The sequence below is a fragment of the Narcine bancroftii genome, chromosome 6 (assembly GCF_036971445.1).
Source record: "Narcine bancroftii isolate sNarBan1 chromosome 6, sNarBan1.hap1, whole genome shotgun sequence".
NCBI lineage: Eukaryota > Metazoa > Chordata > Chondrichthyes > Torpediniformes > Narcinidae > Narcine > Narcine bancroftii.
The window spans coordinates 190,242,903-190,265,553 of record NC_091474.1 but is presented as its reverse complement, the minus strand read 5'-3'; the positions used below and the strand labels follow the sequence as shown (position 1 = coordinate 190,265,553).

The following is a 22,651-nucleotide window of genomic DNA, read 5'->3' as shown; positions in this document are numbered from 1 at the left end:
TTAGACATGCAGGCCATTTCAGCCCACGAGCCCGTGCTGCCCAATTACACCCAAATAACCTATAACCTCAGTACGTTTCAAATGGTGGGAGGAAACCTGAGTCCCTGAGGAAAACTCACGCAAACATGGAGAGAACGTACCAGCTCCTTACAGACAGCATGGGATTCAAAACTGCTACACCAATTGCGCTGCTCTAAAAAGGCATTTTTATAATTGTTCATATTTGTTTTACTATTAGAAATAAACAGTAAAACAATATCATATTGTTATTAGTTATATATAATCTGTAGTTCTACATAGCTTTCCATGTGATTAAACAATATTTGCACTCAAATTTAATGTAGCACAACACAAGGTAGATTTTAATTTGATATCTACATTGATAAAGGCAACAAGGTGGCGGTGATGCAGGGGTGGTCTGTTAATTTATCTATGGGCACTTTCAGGTGGCCAAAATACCCTGATGTAAAGCCGCAAATTCTACCCCTATGCGGCTGTCGGGAAGCCACTTGAAAGTGGAGAACCCGACCGGGAGGAGCACTTACCTAACCCTCCTCCTGTAGGTTATACTCTCCGGCTCCAAGAATCCCCCGTTGCACTTGAAAGCAGCAGTGGGACTACAGCCACAGTCCACAGGAGCCGGCATTTGCTCGGACGCGGCTCTCCTTCAGCTGGCACGTTCAGGTGTCAGAAAGGCATTTTCTCCGCGGCCACCTGAACATCCCAGCTGCACTCCCCCAGCCGCGTCTGCCGGCATATTATCTGCGTCCGAGCATCTGAAAGCGGCTTATGATGTCATTAAAGCCCTGTGGGTTAAGAATGGAAATTATCTTTAAATGCTCATTCTGTCAGACAGAGCTAAAATTGGCCTCAAGTTGATCGCTGTGAACCCTTAGTTTTATTCAGTTTCCTTGCATTAAAGACTAGCTCAAACAATTGAATACAAGATAAGTTTCACATTCATCATTACAAAGAATCTGTTGAACAATTTATAATCCCAATAGGAATATTTACTGTGAGGACAATCAATCAGTATAATTATCATAATGCATTTTTCTACCAGCTAGGTACCTTCAAAACTACCAGTCTACAACTCAGACTCCATTATTGTTGTTCATACATGAGTCTCATTGTGTGAGGTCTTATAAAGAACCATTACAAATCCAGTTGCTCATCTTATTACAAAGAGACAATGAAACCAGTAAATAATAAACAGTTTTTCTGACCTGGATTTGTCAAAACTGTGAATATCAGAAAATGTGAAGACAGCAAAAACAAGAATTTTGAAAATATTGCTAAAATATAATAATATGCAATATCACTACATGATTTGGCAGCAAAGTGTAAGACAAATCAAGACCACCTGACTGCATCAGTTGCTTTGTCATCCCATTTGCTTCACTTTTCAATAAAACTTGTCTATTTGTTTTAAATGTTCTAGTCCACCCTCAAAATGGTAGCTTTGAAGTATCCAGGAATGTATTTTTTGAGAAAGTTCAACCATGCAAGTTCGACAGAGTGTGAAACCATTGTATTGCTTTATAATGGCCATGGCACCATTTCATCGTTTAAAACAGAATATTGATTTATTTTCCTCCAGTTTTTCTTATTAAAATGTGATTCCTGTTATATCAATGGTTACTCTATATTAAAATATATTGTTCTGCTGAGGGGAAAAAAAGTTTGTCCAAAGTAGATTCAAACCATCGTTTTCGTAATAATGCATAACATAGATCTTGGTTCTTCTGTGTGCTCTCATTTTTGTAAGATACCAAACCATTTTGTTTGGTCTACCTTTGATGTCAGCTTTAGAACATTATTTTCAGGTTACATTTTATATGAAGTTATATTTAGTTTTATAAAAGAGGGGTTATGATAACATGTTGTTAAGACCTTAAGGACAATAACTAGCCTTTGTTTTTGTATTTTTCCTAGCTTTGTGAAAAAGAAAAGTTACTGACAGAAAGGAACCAGCTGAACGCTTGCATGGGAGAACTATGGGATAATTTCTCATGTCTTTGCCAAGAAGTGTGTGGGGACATCCCATTAAGCCCAGAACAAATGCAGTCATTACACAAGTTTTGTCCAGTTTTTAGGCCAATGGATGAACCTGCAGCTACAGGCAGCACCACCTCACCCCCTGATGTATTAGAGCAAAAGCTTCTGAAAACGCAATGCACTGGAGATGGTATGCAATGTTGCTCAGAGCAAGGAGGATCTCATCATCAAGACCAATGGTCACATGGCCACAATGCTGAAGTATGCACATCAGGAAATATGCAGGGGCTGCTTGACCAAGGAACATGCTCAGAAAAGAGGCCCTTATTTGAACAGTGCAGTCAAACTGTGACAGTAGATTTCTGCCAGGAAATGACTGATAAATGTACAACGGATGAACAGCCTAGGAAAGACTGCAGCCAGTGACTGATTTGTTCTTCCGTTTTTCGTCTTCCCTTGTTTTGAAGCAGGAGATTCGCTTGATCAGGATGCAGACGACATTCATCAGTTGATGCTTTTCTTTTTGATGCACACTACAACGTCTTAAACTGCAACAATACTCTGTCCCGGTATTACTCCTTAGAACAGCTGAGGTTTATCCTCATATTGGTGCTATACCTTGCATGTGCAGGGAACTTGACAGTGATAATGACGCTGTAATTTTGTTACGATATTAATTATTGTAAGAAGTTTGGCCTTCATTCTCAAAAAGGAATGAGTCTGGCAACATCTCATTTTACCTTAAAGGACCCAAGAAAACTCAGTTAAATCTTTCAGCAAGCTTGGTGGCCCATGTCACACACCCAACTCAGGAAATCTTCTGAATGTTCAACGTGATTCAGTAACATTAAAGACGGTTTCTCATCCAACATATGCATACTGTAAATGTACTCCTGCATCCTCTGTTTTAATTCATTAGAGAATTGGAACTCTGTGTTTGCCTTGTACAAAGAATTTGGTCACAACATTCCCATTTTGCCTTCTGTCGAACCGGACTAAAACTTTTAAGAAATTAGATAGTTAGATTTTCACTTTTGAGCAATATCACCTTCTTTGTACTTCAGTAAAAAGGAAAAAAAAAAGTGATTTGAAGAGTAATTTATGTAAACTGAATTTGAAAGACACCTCTGGCACTCCTTTGGTGGTGCCTTTTGAGCAGGGAAGGTCTGTTGTTATTGCTGATATCGAGCAGTGATGGTCAAAACTGCCACTTGCACTGTGTCCATCATTGGGTTCTTCGCCTTACCACCTGAAACATTACACACTTATGTTTAAAAACAAAAGGGAAGGTATTCAATAAGATTGGGTCAAGCTGTGTCCCTTCCCAACCCAAACAAACAGCAAGAGGCGATACTTGCGAACAGCAGCTGCTACAACCAAGAGTTGTGCAGAGTGACCAATAACAGCTTTTTAAAAATGGGCTTTGCTTTCATATTCACCTATGATTCAGGTTTTAATTCTAATTTTCACCTATAATTGTCTAATGAAACTTCAGCTTCGAGTTAAGGTTTAACACTGAAGAGCAAGAATATGAACATACTGGACACGGTCTAAAAAACTATATGCGGAACTTTTTGTAAATATTCTTTTTAAATCACTTGGACCTATATACAATTTTGATTTCCTTTTTCTTCATTTTTCTTTCTTTATTTTCTTTTTCTTCATTTATAATCCCCCTTGAAACAAGCTTTTGCAAATTGAAATGGCATGTTGTTCTTTGGCCCTGCTACTGTACTCCATCACTGAGTCAGTGACTCTCTCCAAATCTCCCTTTTGAATTTGTCTTCCCTGCTCTCCTCCCCACCTCGCTCACTCTTTCTCTCTCTCAAGGCTAGTTGTTAATATATCCATTTACAAAACAAAGATCATTGCACATAGATCTATTAACTGCCATCCCATTGGGATTCACACTGAGTGGAAAACACTTCTGCTTGACAGAACCCCCACACCCCCTTCCCCACACTCCTCTCCCGCCCTGCTCCCCGAGCTCTTACTGAAGAAAAGATACAACACGGGACCAAGTGACGCTTTTGTCCTGAAAATTTTTACACACGCATCTTTATGAATTGAATCTGGTGAAATCGGAATACACTGATTAGCTTAATTCAGCCAATGTACTTTTGGTGCTCCAATGCAGAGGAATTTGCCTTCCAAACTATATTATAAAAGGGAATTGAAATATTTCATGAAATGGTTTGGGGGGGGGGCGGATATACAAATTCTGTGGATCTGAAAGGTATACACAATTTTCCTCAAAATTATTGTAGGAGAAAAAAGATAGTTCCTCAGAAGCTGTAAACAAAATAATAATTGCAGTTACAGCAAAGATTACTTTTATCTATACCATACAGTAAAGTATTCCTTTTTCACTCAAAATAATAAAAATAATTCCCCGTGCACCACTATAATCAGCCAAATTTCAAGTGCATCACCTGCCATCTACCTTCCCTTCTTGGCTCCCGTGTTAAATGATGATTTTAAACATGGTTTCTTCTCAACCATGCCATCTAAACAGAATTCTACATTCTTTATTCGGAAAATTATGCTAAAAGGTAAATTAGATCTTGTGTCTTCTGAAACACATTTTGTCCTGGCAATCACTTCCTTCCAGTCTTGCCAGAAGAGTCAGCAAAGGTCAGAGCAACAAGATTAAAAGAGCAAAAGCAGGGTCTTCAGGGCAGCAATGGGAGAAAAATTCAGGAGGTGCAGGAGTGGGATTCATGTGACCACACTGGGAGTGGTGCTCCTGAGGCAAGTAAAGGGGTGGAGCGCCAGTGGCAACAACAGGATCAGGGTCCCAGTGGAAACACTGGGAGTGGCATCCGAAAGACAAACTCTGCGAAGGAGATCCTGAAGATGAACACTGGGGGAGGGATCACTGGTAACCGGAATCCTTGAAGTATTCACAGGGAGGGAGTCCAGGAGGTAAAGACTGGGAGGTGAAGCTTCAGAGACAACCTATTCCCACCTCAGGTAACACAGTCTTTGTTCAGTTTACCTCCAGATGAAACTCGTGCAAATCTTTGTAATTTATTGACCTGAGACTATGGATGCTCTTGAGTGCATTATACCTTTTATTTCGTAAGCTTGAGGTTTGCCAAAATATGACATCCTTTACCTTAATTTGCACTGTCCCATTGATCATGGGCCTTCCTTGGTAAGCAGTACCTTTCTTTTTAATTCTCAGCACTATTTTCAAAACTTTGCACAACCTTAACTTTCAATCTCTAACTTCTTGCAGCTCTGCAATCTATATCAGTATCCTTTCAGTTTCAGTTATTTTGAGCCGACCCTATTTAATCACAACACGTTGATCAGCTGTGTCCTTACCTACCATGTCCTTAAGCTCTGCATTTCCCTTCTTGATCCTTCACCTACCTCCTTTTTCACCTTTAACACTCTACTGAAAACTTACCTCCGATCAAAGTTTTGGTTATCTCCCCTAACATCCCCTTCTGTGCTTTGTGTCAAATAATTGCTCCTTAGCATGTCTCACGAATTTAAAGGTGCTATTTATGCAAGATATTATTTCTGATGTGTAAACAACCCTTTATTGTGACTGGGGACAACAGCCTGAAGTTGCTGAGTACCTATTGGCTATTGAAAGTTGAAAGGGGAGACATTAGAAAATCAAATCAGTCTATCAGAAAAAAATTAGAACACTTCACTAGTGCTCCAACCATACTTAGAAAATTCTGGGTGTATTTCATTTTAATAATCATGTTCGATCTGTTAAGTGTAAGCAAATATTCTGATATCCTGACACAGGTTTGCAACGGTCAGTTTTCATCTCATTATAACTTTTATTTGAACACAGTTTTTTAAAGTTTCTATTGCAGCTAGATGTATTTAACAGTCATTACTGCCAGACATCACCTCCAGTTTACAAAAAATGGAAATATAAATTTCAACTATCTATAATATAGCTCATGCATTTCAAACAAGTATTCAAATGGAATTTTCTACGCTGAAGGAAAGTTAAGCTATGTATCCCTCATGTAGCAGTGAACAATTTTGTTATTTGCATAACTGATTATATAATTTTTTTTTGTTGCTATTTGGAACCGTGTTACCAACAAAGCTTGTCAGGAGATTAACAGGAAACATGCATCTCCCAAGTGTTCTTGTACTAAACAGTGCACAGATAACCTCATTTCATTTTATTGTATATTGGTAACAAGTTAGTTAAACAAGTCAGATCAGTTATTTTGGTTCATAATCCAAAGGTGCCTTATTTTATTCCAAATTGATTCTGGAACAGACACAATTTGTCACTTTGTCCTTGGGAATGTTTAAGACTTATCTCTTCATGCATGTAAATATTGTTGAAGTAACCTGCTGTGTATAGTTAAATATGATTCATATTAGTATATTGGACTTGTGCATGGTCAGAACCTAATTTTATATATTATGTATAGTTGTCCATTTAAATGATATGCAGTTGAGTTATTCTATTTTTTAACTTCCATGTTCCCACCATCTAAAAGGTCTGACATTCACCAAAATGTCAGTATCATATTTAGTAATTTGGAAATGTGCTCTAATATCGACCTTTCCAGAATGCTTTGAAATGAACAGTTTTAATTTTCATCTCCCCAAATAAGTATTTATTCCATCAAAACACGTTTTTAAATTTACAACCTTAATTATAGTTTTTCTTTGCTTTGCCCATTTTGATTTTTAAGAAACATCCTCATAATCCACGGCTTGCTTATTAGTAAGTTTATCCACCCTATTTCGATCCACCTTTGTTACGTGTTTTTAGCTAGGACATTGACCATGAAACTATCAATGCCTCCAAATTATTGTGCTTGAGTTAAGAAAAGGACATGGGTCTGTTAGGATATTGTTAGAGTAAAATCAAATGATTGGAAATGTTTGATGAGCTGTGAGTGGCTGTCTTTATTCTGGCAAATGTTGTAAGTGAAGTACCGACTCTTGTATGCAGCTAATGCCATGCAAATTCATGAAATAATTCTATTTAGAAACAAAATGGTCTTGCTGAAGGACACCATAATTTGGAATATGATCACCTGGTTTAACTGAAATAGTCCTTAAAGTCTAGTTTCTGGTGAGTTCTTGTGACTTTTAGACTTTCCTCTCAGCACCCTGTGGTAGTATAATTAGAGTAATTAGTCTGCTGTTCTATTTTCAGCCTCTTGGCTTTTAACTTCAACTAATATATTTCATATCACTTTTTACATAATTTTGCCTTTTAAAAACTCAAATTAATCTGTTCGCCCCCCCCCCCCCAGACAAATTGCTACCCACTTTTAGACTCAAAACACAAAACTGGTCTTATTATTTTCCAGATGCCAGTTTTAAATTCAACTTTTCAGAAAATTAAAATGATTGGAAAGTTTAATCCAATTTCATCATCTTCACAATGTTCAATCCATATATTTGGCCATTGCCATGACATGCAAATTGTAACAGCTAAGGGGAGCCAGATTACTCAGAGTGAATTTTGGATGCAATTTACAGTGAATAATTCTTGAGTTTATCTCTCTGCTACTGGTAGTTCAATGTATTCACAGTCAACCTTGGCAACTTAAATCCCCATAATGTCATAAACATCCATTATGTTGAAAAAAAATCAATGGATTTTATAAGCAGAAATCCTTTGCATTTATTTGAAACTAATTCATGTGGAAGAGGTTCTAATTTTTAACTCAGATCATGTCAGCTGGTAGTATGAAAAGGGAGACAAATGAATTTTGAATAGTGGGAAGGATTCCCTGACTGAATCAGCTTATGAGGTTGATAGGCCTCAGAGGAGATTCATTATCTTGTGAGGTAAACCACCCTTTAAAGGAGATTCATTATCTTGTGAGGTAAACCACCCTTTAAAGGAGATTCATTATCTTGTGAGGTAAACCACTCTTTAAAGGAGATTCATTATCTTTTAAGAGATAGGAATCTCCAATGGTAAAATCAGAAATCCTGGAAATACTCAACAGATTGGGCAGCATTTTTAATGAGAGAAATAATTAATGTTTCAGGTCAATGGCCTTTCATCAGAACTTCATTATCAGTTTTTTTTTTTCCCACAGTCTCTGCAGTATCACATACTGAAGGTGGACAATTTGGTGTAGGTTTATCTGTTCTCATTGAAGGCTAATGAACATGCTGTAATTGCATAGAATAGGCATTGGTTATGTAGTGTATGATCAGATTCCAAGTGCACCAGGTGATTTCTAAAATAGTAATTCACTCCAAATCACTGCAAGTTGACATGCAGTGATAACGAGATGCACAATTACATCCCTTTGCAGAAACAACATTGAGCAGAAATAAAATTAGGTAGTGGCAGCTAAATCAGCATGTGGTAAAGAAGGTTTAACATATTCATGCTCCTCAGCCTTCCCTGTCCTCTGAAATTCTGTGTTGGCTTCACCTCCTGCCTTTGACAAGTCACCTGAGTTATGAGCATTTATTTATTCCGTTGTTGAACAATTTGCTTTGTGCTTTGAATAATTTGTTTTTATTTCTAACATTATTTTATTTTGGCTTGTTGGGATTGGTGTAACTTGCACTCTGCTTCCAGCTCACTGGGGTCCTGCAGTAGGAATGATCACTGGACTTCATTTGAATCCTTCTTACCTGAGTTTCAAGCTGAAAATGGGTATAATGTTTGGCTGATTTGGGGACCAGGCTCAATCAAATTTCCACATTCTGAGATGGGAATGAGTGATTGGGGTGCAGTGTACAAAGGGATGGAATCAGCACAATGTTTGTTCACATCCCTCCAAAGTTACAGGCCTCCATTTCTGGTGCACACAATTTGCTCATTGAGCAAATCAGGATTGTTTGTCATGAACAAGTCACAAAATTCAGTGTTTCATGGCAGCGTCACAGTGCAAACACTTTTACAGCAATCATTTTTTTTTAAATGCACAAAAAGTAAGGCAGTGTCTTTGGTTCATTGATTATTCAGGAATCTGATGGCAGTGGGGAAGAAGCTGTCCTTGTGGCCACTGAGTGCTCGTCTTGAGGCTCCTGTACCTTTTCCCGATGGTAGTAGAGTGAAGAGTTGCGGTCTCTGCAGCAAGGAGGAGCTTGAAATCCAATGAGCATCCTTATGAAGTGTTTCTTTGCATTAATTTGAGGTTAAATCATGGTTACTTCCCCCCATCACCCCCCCCCCCCAAAACAAAGACATAATTGACTGACCAGTGACCATGACTTGAGAGCCTTTTTAATCTTGCTATTCCTGGTTTCTGTTGAGCAAAAACAGTTAACATTTCTCAACAGGTGAATGAGTTCCAGCAAAAGGCTGTTAAACAATATTCAGGAATATCAGTATGTGGCGAAGCACAATTTACATGCTCAGTATTTAGATCAATAAAAATTCAGGCAATGATGCAGTAGTTGTAATACCAAAGGGGAAATTAAGAACCTTTAAAAGTCTTGTTACTTCAGTTTAATTTTAAAGAAAATGTAATGTTATAAGTTGATGCTTTTTCTTGAATTTTATTTAATGATGGTGCTGTGCTATATGACCATTCATTCAAATGCTCCAAGAGGATAATTATCCATCAGGTACACACTGTTCATCAGGGCAAAATAGTTTTTTCAAGGCAATAGTTACATTAGCTCATCTTTTCTATCTCAAAATTAAAATATCACTACCGATGTAGTGCTATCATTTTAAGATCCGCAAAGGTCTGGCAACTGTTGTTTATATTATTACAATCTAATGTAAATGTGTTTTACGTTTTAATCAACATTTTCATGAGTACAGATAATTTTACCTATATGGTGTGTGACAAGATATGTGGCTAATTTAAATTCTATGTTATTTAATATCAAATACCTTAATACTTGCTTTATGTCCCTCCATGTGGACACCTCCAATGCAGGTGAAGTGACTTAAAATTAAATTTCCATAAAATGCGTCACTTAGGAAGGCTGGCAATTTCACAGAACCAGTGTTTTAGAATCATATTGGAATTAAATGCACCTTCACTCTTGCCTTATGTAACATAGAATACTGTGGAGGCCATTTTTCATAATGCAATGGATATAGTTCATCTGGAATGGGTGGGGGTTAGGAGGAGTAGGTTAGGGGGAGTTGGTAAGACAGCCCATCTCCAAGTGTGACATATTCTCTGGAGTGACACATATCTACCTGTACATTGATCCATACCTCTCATACTTGGTCAACGACTGTTATCATCAGGTGTTTTTTCTACATACTTTTTACACAAATTTTGTGTGGAATAAATGTAGTAAATAGATTCAGCATATCATTTCAACATTCTAGTTTTGAAGCTTGTAGATCGGAGTTATTTTTTATCCCAGGTGACTGTATTTTCTGCGGTGTTTTTACTGTCATTATCAGATAGTTGTAAACGCTTTCTCTTTGTTAAAAAAAATGTTGAAATGAAGTGAAGAAAAATCACATTCAATGTAAATACAGTATTGTTCAAAACTTTTAATAATTTTACTTCTAGTGTTAAAAGATTTTGTCTAGACCCGATTTCTGTTTAAATAAATGACATCGTTGCATACCATATCAGATTGTAAATTTATTGTAATTCTCAGGGATTGACTACATTATTTTCAATCTGGATTCAATTAACACACTTACTTATTAAAAATATACACTTTCTTTTTAAATTGTTTATTGATTTAAGGAAATTAAACTTCTATTGTAAAAAAAACAAATCTAGCTAAAGTTTCAGCTGAAGTAGTCATCAGAATGTTATTCAATAAAGCAGCTCATCAAGCTTAACCATTCAATGATCAGACACTGGATAGTTCCACATAATCTACACTGGAAGGAATTCAGGATCTTCCAGTGGAGACGCAACGTTTTAAGGACAGGAATTCATCTGAAAGGCATAGGAACGGCAAAGTATAATACACTTTATAACAAGTTAATTGATATAGGGAATATATATTTTAGAGATGTAGGGAATATATAAGGAATATAGGGATATAGGGAATATATGTTTTAAGTACAGGAATTCATCTGAAAGGCATAGGAACGGCAAAGTATAATATACTTTATAACAAGTTAATTGATATAGGGAAACTTGATTGCTTTTCATTTGCTTCATGACTATAAAATTAATCTGAAAAGGCTGTAATCCAATATTTTAAGTAATATTCCTCTTGTATAGAAATGTACATTGAAAATTTAAACTTACAGCTCCAAATGTTTAAGAAAGGTACACCAGTTAAAATCATTGCATGCTTTTTGCCAAAACATTAAAGATAAACGATTAAGGAAACATTTTCTACGATTTTGTAAACAGTATCCAGGAGTAGATATGGTCAGAATCAGGTTTATTGTCATGAACATATGTCACAAAATGTTTGTTTTACAACAGCAATATTGTGCATTACAAATGCAGAAATTGCTATGAATTACATTTCCTTAAATACACTATTTAAAAATAAATAGTGCAAACGATGAAAAAAAAGTGAGGTAGGATCTGGTTCATTGTCCATTCAGAAATCAGATGACAGAGGGGAAGAAGCCATTTTTGTTATGTTGGGTGTTTGTCTTCAGGCTCCTCTACCTTCTTCCTGATAGTAGCAGTGAGAGAGGGCATGGTCTGTGTGGTGAGGGTCCTTGATAGAGGCTACTTTCTTGAGATAAGGCCTCTTAAGGATGTCCTCAATGGAGTTAATATGGCACTGGCTGAGTTTCAAACCCTCTGTAGCCTTTTCCTGTCCTGACAGGACATACCAGACAGTGAGAAGGCTCTCCATAGTACACCAGTAGAAATATGCAAATCTTTGGTAACATACTAAATCGGTCAAACTCCAAATGAAATATACCCACTGCTGTGCCTTCTTTATGATCACATTGACATGATGGTCTCAGGATAGGTCATCAAAGATGTTGACACCCAGAAATTTGAAATTTCTTATCATCACCACTGCTGAGCCCTAGAGGACTGGTTTGTGTTCTAATTTCCCCTCCTGACGTCCACAATAAGTCCATAGTTTTGCTAATGTTGAGTGTAAGCTTCTTGTTGAGACACCACTCAACCAGTTGAACAGTGTTACTCCTTCCTCATTGGAGCCTGTGATTTTGCCAATGACCATGGTGTCACGGTCAAATCGGTATGTGGCATTTGAATTGTGCTTAGGCACACAGACACGAGAGAGTAGAGCAGTGGGCGAAGCACACATCCTTGAGATGTACCTGTGTTGAGGAGACATTACTGATCTGCACTGACTGAGATCTTCCTTGAACTGGCTGTTTAAAGCTGATGGCAGTGGAACTGGATGGTGGGACCCAGCAGGAGCTCTGCGTCTCCACTCCCTGCTCTCCGCAGGTGTGCACCAGCTATAACTTCATTACAGCAGCTCCAGTAGCATCGCTATTTTCCAGTATGATTGTTGCCCTTTTGAAGCAGGTGAGAACCTTTGACTGCAGCAGTGAGAAATTGAAAATGTGTGTGTACACTCCAGCTAGTTGGTCAGCACAGATTTTCAGTACACTGCCAGGTCAACCGTCAGGGCCTGACACCTTGTGAGAGTTCACCCTCTTAAAAGATGTTCTGATGTTGGCCTTTGACATCACAGGGTCACCAACTTCTGCAGGGATTCTCATTGGTACAGTTTAATTCTCCTTTTCAAAGCAAGCATAAAAGGTGTTCAGCTCATCGAGCAGGGGCGCATCGCAGCCATCCAGTCAGCATTTCAGATACGATCCCTTTATCAAAATAAGATAGAGTAAGTGAAATTACAAATATAAGGGGGGGAAGAAGCTGAGGGAGGGGCTCAGAGATGATGGAATATTGGACAAAAAGTGTGTGAGGTGGAGAGGTCATTAGGAAGAAGGGTGGGGAAAGAAATATTAGTGGAAAAATTAAGTACAGGAGTAGGTAAAGAAAAAAATGAGAACAGTGGGAATTGAATGGGGATTATTAAAAGTTAAATCAATTTTTGTGCCATTAGATTTAAGGCAGTCCAGGATAAATTCCTTAAATTTATGTTTAGTCTTGCCCTAATAATGAATGCGACCAAGAACTGACATGTCACTGTAGGTATGGTTGGGGAGTTGAAATGTTTGACTACAGGAAGGGGGTATCACATGATGTCATAGGGAACACCACACACCCTGCCGACTCCCGAGGGATTTATTTTAAAAAGTATGTTAAGAAAAGTTAAAATTATAAAAAAACTACTCTAAAGTTATTTTAAAGTGCTTATCACCAAGAAAAAAGATGTCTCCAAAGAAAGAAAAAGTTTTAAAGACCACGCCAAAAGAAAAATGCAAAGATAGAAAGGAGAGAGAATTCAGGACTACCTTGTCCTCAAATCAGGCCATCAAAGTTCAATCTGGAACTGCTGAAGACAGCCCTGGTGAGGGACCATCCTCCAGAGTCATCCCTGCACCTCTCTGCAATGAGGGTGCCATCGGGCAAAGTAAAACTATACAGCACATGCATGAGGAGTTGTGCATACGCGCTGTAGAAGGAAAAAACATTAGAAAAAAAGCTCCACAGTCTTTAAAGGGCCACTCCAGTATCCCAGCTATTGAACAAGAGGGAGATATTTTCAACTTGGAGGAAGACTCCAATAACTCTGCAAGTGAAGGAGAAGAGACAAGTACAGAAGAAGAAGGATTTAAAGACAAGAAAAAAACTTTTAACAAGAAAATTGATAAAATTGAGACTGAAATTGATAAACTTCCAAATGCACTGGAAAATAATTTAAAATTTTAAATGTAGAATTGAAGCAAGTTAGAATTCAAATGATTAAATTGATAAATATTGTTTCACAAAGGGTTAATAAATTGGAAGAAAAAATTCAAGATGCCTGCGAAGAAGTACAGCATATTGCAGAAAGGTCAAATGTTAATGAAGATTGAGTTACTGCTTTGGTTTCTATTGTGACAGAGTTCTGTGTTGTGTATTGGCCTATGTGTTGTGTGCTTTTATATGAAAAAGTGACAGTTTGTGAAAGCCAAGGTGAAGGTGGACTGCTGAGAGAGTGGGAGACAGACTGAGCATGCACAGAAAATGAAAAAAAATCTGGACTTGGTTGATAAACCACCACAAGGGGTGCTATGGAGTGGAAGAAGGCCCAGAGCATGAGTCATGTCCTAAAATTCTGGAGGACAGTTTAGAATGTTTCGAATGTTGGGATTTCAAAAAGGATGAACATTCTGTAGGCAGCCAAGCCAGTTGTTCTTCTCTCTGCAAGCAACAGAAGACAACTTCAAATTTTGTGCTCTCTCTCAAAGATCTTTTGGCTTCAATTTAATAAACAAACTGAATTTTGTTTATGATCTTTGCTTCAGTTGAGATCGAAGTTTTGTGAGTCTTGTATGTTTTGTGTCTTAAGTTTTTCTGTGGGCTGGTTGGAAATATAACTTAGACTTTAATTACATCTGTTATATTTAGGCTGGGGAATTTATTAGTTTTACACAGTTATAGGAATTTGCATAGTAACCAGTGGGCATTGTTATAAAAGGGGGATTTTGAATTAAAGTTTGAAGGTGAATTTTTTGTTAATAATGTAATTGTTCATCTTTACCCCTGTGTGATATGCCTTCTTTGTGGTTGCTGGTTTCATCTTGTAACATTATGAATGAAAAATTGCCTGAGGAAGTTGATATTTTTGCAAACTACAGTAGAAGGAACAGTCTTTAAATTGTTGGGATGTTTGAAGGTAAAGAAGGACAAGACGTCAAGCAATTATTTTCAAGAATAGATACCGGAAATATTTGGACAGAATAATCTTGAAGATAAGATCTTGATTGAGAGAGCCAATAAAGTTCTACGACCAAAACCAAGTCCGAACCAGAGACTTCATTCCATTTTGATCAGATTTTTAAAGTATCAAGATAGAGAAATGAAAAGAGCTAAAGAATGTGCACCTTTGAATTATGAAGGGGATAAGGTTTTTTCTATCTATATTTAAGTCAAGCTCTTTTGAAGAAATGAAAAGAGTTCAACTTGGTTAAGAAGGCTTTATACGATAGGGTTATAGATTTGTTCATCGATATCCAGCCATGTTGAAAATATTCTTGCCAGATCATCAGAATGTCTTTTTCACAAATTATGTCCAGGCTGAATGTCTTTCCCAAGGATCAGACATCTGTAGTAGAGGACTTAATTAAATGAATTTTTAATGTATAAGGTGGTGTATTCTCCCCTTTCTTTTCTTCCCATTTTTCAAAGAAGTCTTTGTATGGGGAAGTGTTCTTGTTTTAATTGAAAGTTTTTTTTTCCCACCAGGGTTTGGGGATTGTGTATGTTGATTTTTGATGATTACGTGTGTTTTCATGGTTTGACCACCACCCATAAAATGGAGGGTGGTAATGTTAGTATCTCTGGCATTTTGGGGAAATATATAATGTTTTTACCTTGAATAAATTTAATGTTTTTGCATTGCAGACGATGACACTTGAATTCTTCCTGGATAGGAGTGATTGATGTGGATTTTTTAATGTGTATAGATAAAAACAATGAATAAAGCAGTTAAGATTTTGAATTTTAATATTAAGGGGATCATACAAAGAAAGAAAATTTTATCTTGTATTAAGAAATTAGTAGATATTGCCTTTTTACTAGAGACTCATTTAACTGAAAATGAACATTTCAAATAGAAAAGAGATTTGGTAGGTCAGATAGTTTTCTTTATATTCAATTCTGAAGTTAGAGGTGTGGCAATTTTACTTAAGAAAAATTTACCAGTTAAAATTCCACATTTAATTACAGATCTGGCAGGAAGGCACGTAATGATAAATTGTTAGATTTTTCTGAGGAATGGACTTTATTAAATCTTTATACACTTAATACATATGATCAAAAATTTATGCAAGATATTTTTCTAAATTTAGTCGATATACATAAAAATGATTTAGTAGGCGGTGATTTTAATTTTTGTTTGGATCCTATCCTGGATAGATCATAGAGAACAATAGTTAAGTCAAAGGCAGCTAAAATATTTTATCTTTAATTAAAGATTTTAACTTAATTGATATATGAAGAAAGATGATAGGGATTATTCTTTTTATTCTAGTAGATTTGACATATATTACAGATTATAAAGCAAGAATATTATCAGATAATTCTCCACTATTGATTGAATTGAAATTTGTTGAAAAACAGCACTCAGTCTATAGGTGGAGATTAAATTCTTTATTATTGAAAAGGCCATATTTTTGTTTCTTTGTAAGATAACATATACAATTGTTTTGAGATACCAATTTACATTCAACAGAAGATGTTTGTAATTTGGGATGTATTGAAATCTTATTTAAGAGGACAAATTATAAATTATTCTACGAAACTTAAAAAGAAATATATGAAGGATATAAATAAATTGGAAAAGGAAATAACATCATTGGAAAAAGAAATTCAAAATAACCTTCTAAGGATAAATATAGAAGTTTAGTCAATAAAAAAAAATTACAATATAATACAAAATGTTAACATAAAGAACAGAGAAAATGATATTACGGTCTAAGCAGAAATATGAATTGGGGAATGATCACATAAAGCCTTAGCTTGGCAACTAAAAGTAAAACAATATTCTAGAACAATTAATGCAATGCAACAGAATAATAATGAAGTGACATATAAGCCACAAAGAATTAATTATGTATTTAAGGAATTTTATGAAAAGTTATATACATCTGAATCATTATATGATGAGGAGGCTATAGATGAATATTTGTCACAATTGTACAACAAATCTATAACCTTTATCGTATAAAGCCTTCTTAATCAAGTTGAACTCTTTTCATTTCTTCAAAAGAGCTTGACTCAAATATAGATAGAAAAAAACCATATCCCTTCATAATTTATCTCAAGAAGGTAAAGATGAGTTAAATAGTCCTTTTACTGAACAAGAGGTTTATGATGCACTTAGTAGTTTACAAAACAATAAATCTCCAGGAGAAGATGGGTTCCCAGTTGATTTTTTTATAAAGAATTTAAAGACTTATTGATTCCATTATTTATGAAAGTAATAGAACAAGGTTTTGAACAACATTGTCTTCCAAAAACTTTCTCATCGGCGATAATTACAGTTATTCCTAAAAAAAGATAGAAATCCATTAAAACCAGCTTCATATAGACCTATATAGTTATTGAATGTCGATTACAAAATTATAGCAAAAGCATTAGCGAATATTATTAATGATTATCTTCCTGAATTGATAAATATGAACCAGATGGGTTTTGTTAAAAATAGACAAATTTTGGAAAATATAGTAAAGTTATTAAGTATAATCCATTTAGTGCAGGAGAAAGATTTAAGTGTTATAATAACTTTAGATGCAGAAAAGGCTTTTGACAGGTTAGAATGGGATTTTTATTTAAGGTTCTAAGTAAATTTGGCTTTGGTCTAAATTTTATAAATGGATTAAGGTAGGGGTGGCCAAACCGCAGTCGCGAGTCACATGCAGCTCTTTGACCTTCGATATGCGGCTCAATGCCGGTCTCCCACCCTCGTCCGCCACGACTCATGCTACCAGTCTCTCCCCCTTTCCCGCCTGTCTCCCAGTGCCGGTCTCTCCACCTCTCCTGCCAGACTTGTGCTGCTGGTCTCTCCCCCATGCCCGCCCAACTGGCACTGCCGATCTCTCCCCCTCACCTGCCTGACTTGCGCTGCCAGTCTCCCTCACCTGCCCGACTCATGCTGCCAGTCTTTCCCCCATGCCTGCCCGACTCATGCTGCCGGTCTCTCCCCCATGCCTGCCCGACTCGCGCTGCTGGTCTCTCCCCCATGCCTGCCTGTCTCACGCTGCTGGTCTCTCCCCCACGCCCGCCCATCTCACGCTGCCGGTCTCTCCTTCTCGCCCAGCCAACTTATGCTGCCAGTCGCCCCCCTGCCTCACCTGCCTGACTCATGCTGCCGGTCTCCCCCCCCCCCCCACCCACCCAACTTGCACTGCCGGTCTCTTCCCCTCGCCTGCCTGACTTGCGGTGCTGGTCTCTCCCCCTCGCCTGCCCAACTCACTACTTTAATAGCCTGATATTTGTAGCATTATATTTTAGTCATTAAAAAATATGATTATAAGACTAATTTTGTAAGGTGGCAATCTGATTAAAATATCTCTCATTTTTTTGGTTTACCTTTATTTACATATTTGTGTCTTTGTGATAATTGAAACTAATACAGATTAACAGTTTAAAAACTGTTGGCATGAATAAGTATTATTACATTTAATATGCATTTCTTAAAATGTATATAAAATTTTTGTTACAAAATGTGTATGTAACAATAAAAACGTATGTGTGAATTTTGTTCTTGTCCTGCATCTCTCATGCATCTGAGCTTTATCATTTGTGGCTCTTATATTAAGCAAGTTTGGCCACCCCTGGATTCAAGCATTATATAGAAATCCTAAAACTAATGTAACAACAAATGGACAAATATCTCAATCTTTAATTTAACTAGATCTAGTAAGCACCAATCACCAGATCGCCAGATTTTATCACCAGATTTGTTTGCTTTAACTACAGAGCTGCTTGCACAAAAAGTTCAAGATGACCGACAATTGAAAGGGTTTGAGATAAATCAGACTGAACATAAAATTAGAATATTTGCTTATGGCATATTAGTTTATTTAGGCCCCAAAGTTCCTCAACATGGTTATCCAACTGCACGAAAACCAACAAGGTCGGGTCAGATACAGCAATGAGCTCTCTGAACCCTTCTCCATAAACAATGTCGTGAAGCAAGGCTGCATTCTTGCACCAACCATCTTTTCAATCTTCTTCAGCATGATGCTGAAACAAGCCATGAAAGACCTCAACAATGAAGACGCAGTTTACATCCGGTACCGCACGGAGGGCAGTCTCTTCGATCTGAGGCGCCTGCAAGCTCACACCAAGACACAAGAGCAACTTGTCCGTGAACTACTCTTTGCAGATGATGCCAGCTCTTCAGCGCTTGACGTCCTGTTTTGCGGAAACTGCCAAAATGTTTGGCCTGGAAGTCAGCCTGACGAAAACTGAGGTCCTCCATCAGCCAGCTCCCCACCATGACTACCAGCCCCCCCACATCTCCATCGGGCACACAAAACTCAAAACAGTCAACCAGTTTACCTATCTCGGCTGCACCATTTCATCGGATGCAAGGATCGATAGCAAGATAGACAACAGACTCGCCAAGACAAATAGCGCCTTTGGAAGACTACACAAAAGAGTCTGGAAAAACAACCAACTGAAAAACCTCACAAAGATAAGCGTATACAGAGCCGTTGTCATACCCACACTCCTGTTCGGCTCCGAATCATGGGTCCTATACCGGCATCACCTACGGCTCCTAGAACGCTTCCACCAGCATTGTCCCCGCTCCATCCTCAACATTCATTGGAGCGACTTCATCCCTAACATCGAAGTACTCGAGATGGCAGAGGCCGACAGCATCGAATTCACGCTGTTGAAGATCCAACTGCGCTGGGTAGGTCACGTCTCCAGAATGGAGGACCATCGCCTTCCCAAGATCTTGTTATATAGTGAGCTCTCCACTGGCCACCATGACAGAGGTGCACCAAAGAAGAGGTACAAGGACTGCCTAAAGAAAGCTCTTGGTGCCTGCCACATTGACCACCGCCAGTGGGCTGATATCGCCTCAAACCGTGCATCTTGGCACCTCACAGTTCGGCGGGCAGCAACCTCCTTTGAAGAAGACCGCAGAGCCTTCCTCACTGACAAAAGACAAAGGAGGAAAAACCCAACACCCAACCCCAACCAACCAATTTTCCCTTGCAACCGCTGCAACCATGTCTGCCTGTCCCGCATCGGACTTGTCAGCCACAAACGAGCCTGCAGCTGACGTGGACTTTACCCCTCCGTAAATCTTTGTCCGCGAAGCCAAGCCAAAGAAAGAAAAGATTAGTTTATTTAACTCAACCACAATTATAATTACTAAGATTTAAAAGTCAATTGTTAGAATATGGGAAATCTCAGCATATAAAATAAATTGGGGTAAAAGCGAAGTAATGGAATTGGTACAAGGAGACCATTCACAATGTCGACAAGAAGCTCAATTTAAATGGACAGACAAGATTAAATACTGAGGTATACGTATTGATAGTAATTTGAAAAAATTATACAAATTAAATTATATTCCAATATTTAAAATGATAGATGAAGACTTAAAAAGATGGGTAAATGTACCTATTACATTAATTTGGAGAGTTAATTGTATTAAAATGATTTTTTTTCCAAGAATTCTTTTTTTTTTGTATCTCTACCCATATCTATACCTCCATTTTTAAAAAAAGATTTAAATAACTAAGTTAGGAAATTTCTCTGGAAAGGGAAAATGGTAAGAAAATCATTAGAAAAGTTAACATGGAAATATGAACAAGGGGGACTACAACTTCCTAATTTTAAAAATTATTATAAGGCAATACAATTAAGATTTCTAGTTTCCATGTGTGTTAAAATTAAACTGTCTTCGGCGGACATTGAATTAAATAAGATAGGAGAAAATATACCAGAGGAGTTTACTTACAAATGGGAGCCAAAATCTATAACAATAGATAAAGATGCTCTGATATTAAAACATTTGCTTAATATAGTTAAGTAAGAAATTATGGAAATTTTCCTTCAATAAACATGCCATTAATTAATCCTTTATTAATTTTTTCAAAAGATAACTTTTTAAAATTATATGGAATAATAAAGGAATTTCAAAACTGGGTGATTGTTATGGTAATGTTAGAGTGAAGTCTTTTGATCAATTAATAATTAGAAATGATATTCCTTACAATACGATATTTTGTTATTTTTGGTTGAGAGCTTATTTAAGAGAGAAATTAGGATCAGAATTGTTTTTATAGATATTTCAAATTTGGAGCAAATTATAGTTGCTGGAATGACTAAAAAAAATTTCCATTGGGTATATTTTGTTACAAGAACAAACACCTAAAGTAGGTTTGTTTAATTCAAAAGAAAGGTGGGAACAATATCTAGACATGATAATAGATCTGCAGGATCGGCAACATTTATGTAAAGAAGTCATGTCTAATACTATCAATGTAAGATTACCCCATTATAATTTTTTTTATATTGATTGTATGTTACACCTCAGAAACTGAGTCGATGGAGATCGAATTTGTCGAACCAATGATTTAGATGTGGAAAAGAAATTGCAACATTCTTTCATTCCACATGGTTTTGTTTGAAGGTCAATTCTTTTTGGGTTTCTGTTAATAAATTTTTGCAACAAATAACTGGAGTGATTTTTCCATTAAATCCTGAATTATTGTTGATAGGAAATTTTGAAAGTGTTACTCCTAAATTATTGTTGTCAGATTATCAATTAAAATTTAAGTTAGCTTTAGTAATAGCAAGGAAATGTATTGCGTTAACATGGAAATCTGATGTTTAGATAGCTGGCATGCTGAGATTCAAAGTTGTATTCCATTGGAAAAAAATTACTTACAATTCGAGGAGCAAATATTCTTTATTTCTACAAATTTGGAGCCCCTATGCTAGAATTATGAGGTTAATTTTTTTTTTAAATTCTCCTGACCAGTGAAGTTTTCCCTGAAATAATAACAATTTTATGATATTTCTGGGATCCTTGAGTGTTGTCTGATGCAATCCAAATTAATTAGCATGCAATAATGATATTATGTATTTTAGTTATGGAATTAGATTAGGTTGGGGGGTGGAAAGGAGGTTTAGAGTTTTTTTTTAGTTTTTTATATATATTTTCAGCATACATTTGTTAACATTGTGTTATGATTATTTACTACTGTTTGTTATTATGATCCTATATATGTTGATTAAATAAAATATTCAAAACAAAATACTACAGGAAGTTTAAGCTTAGATCCACAAGCAGTCACCCAATCTACATTTGGTCTCACCAATTTAGAGGAGGACCCGTCAGGTACACCAGATACAGTAGATTAGATTGGACAACATGAATGTAAAGCGCTGCCTCACCTGGAAGGGCAGTTTGTGGCCCTGGATGGTGGTGAGGGAGGCGATGTAGGGACACACAATCTGTGGTTACAGCTGGAACTGCCTAAGGGAGTGGAAGGTTGGATGGGGAGGGACAAGCAGATGAAGGAACAAATGTAATGGAGCATTCATTTTGAAAATACATCTCCTTCAAGTAGATTGATAGAGGTTTATAAAATAACTACCATTCCTATTAATCACTTTTCTAGTTTAGCTACATAGTGACTAAGGGATGTGACATTAAATCATTCAGGGGTAGACTGCTTCTTCTGAGAATGGAGGCTTTGGAAAACAATATTGAGTGGTTGATGGGAGTTAATTTTCTTGAATACCCCATGAAAGGATTGTAAAAGTTCTTGAATGGAGTGGAAATTGAATCATAGATGGTTCATAGTTTACTAAGTAACCTTAGTCATACAAATATGTAAATATACTAATAATTGAGTTATATAGTCTTACAGCATTGAAAATGGCCCTTCAACACAACTTTCCCATTGCTGACCAAGATGTCCAACCCACACAGGTTCCTATATCCCACTAAATCTATCCTATTCATGTATCCATCTAATTTGTTCTTAAACATTGTCATAGTACCTGCTTCAACCAGCTCTTCCAGTAGCCCATTCCATATACTCACCACCCTCTGTGTTTAAAAAAAATGTTACCCCACAGGTTCCTATTAAATCTCTCCTGCCTCACCTCAAAATTATGTCATCTGGTTTCCAGTTCCCTTAACCCTGACCAAA

The 22,651-nt window shown here is 36.9% G+C and overlaps 1 protein-coding gene across 23 annotated transcripts in view; it reads left to right on the top strand.

The window, feature by feature from the left end:
• bach2b (BTB and CNC homology 1, basic leucine zipper transcription factor 2b) overlaps nucleotides 1-10,514 on the top strand; it is a 328,595-nt gene extending 318,081 nt beyond the window's left edge. For all 23 annotated transcript variants that reach the window (XM_069887051.1, XM_069887050.1, XM_069887063.1 and 20 more), the window contains one exon: nucleotides 1,936-10,514. In XM_069887051.1, coding sequence (XP_069743152.1) covers nucleotides 1,936-2,424 — 489 coding nt within the window. In that variant the 3' untranslated portion in view covers nucleotides 2,425-10,514. The remainder of the gene's footprint in view (nucleotides 1-1,935) is intronic.
• Nucleotides 10,515-22,651: the final 12,137 nt, after the last annotated feature.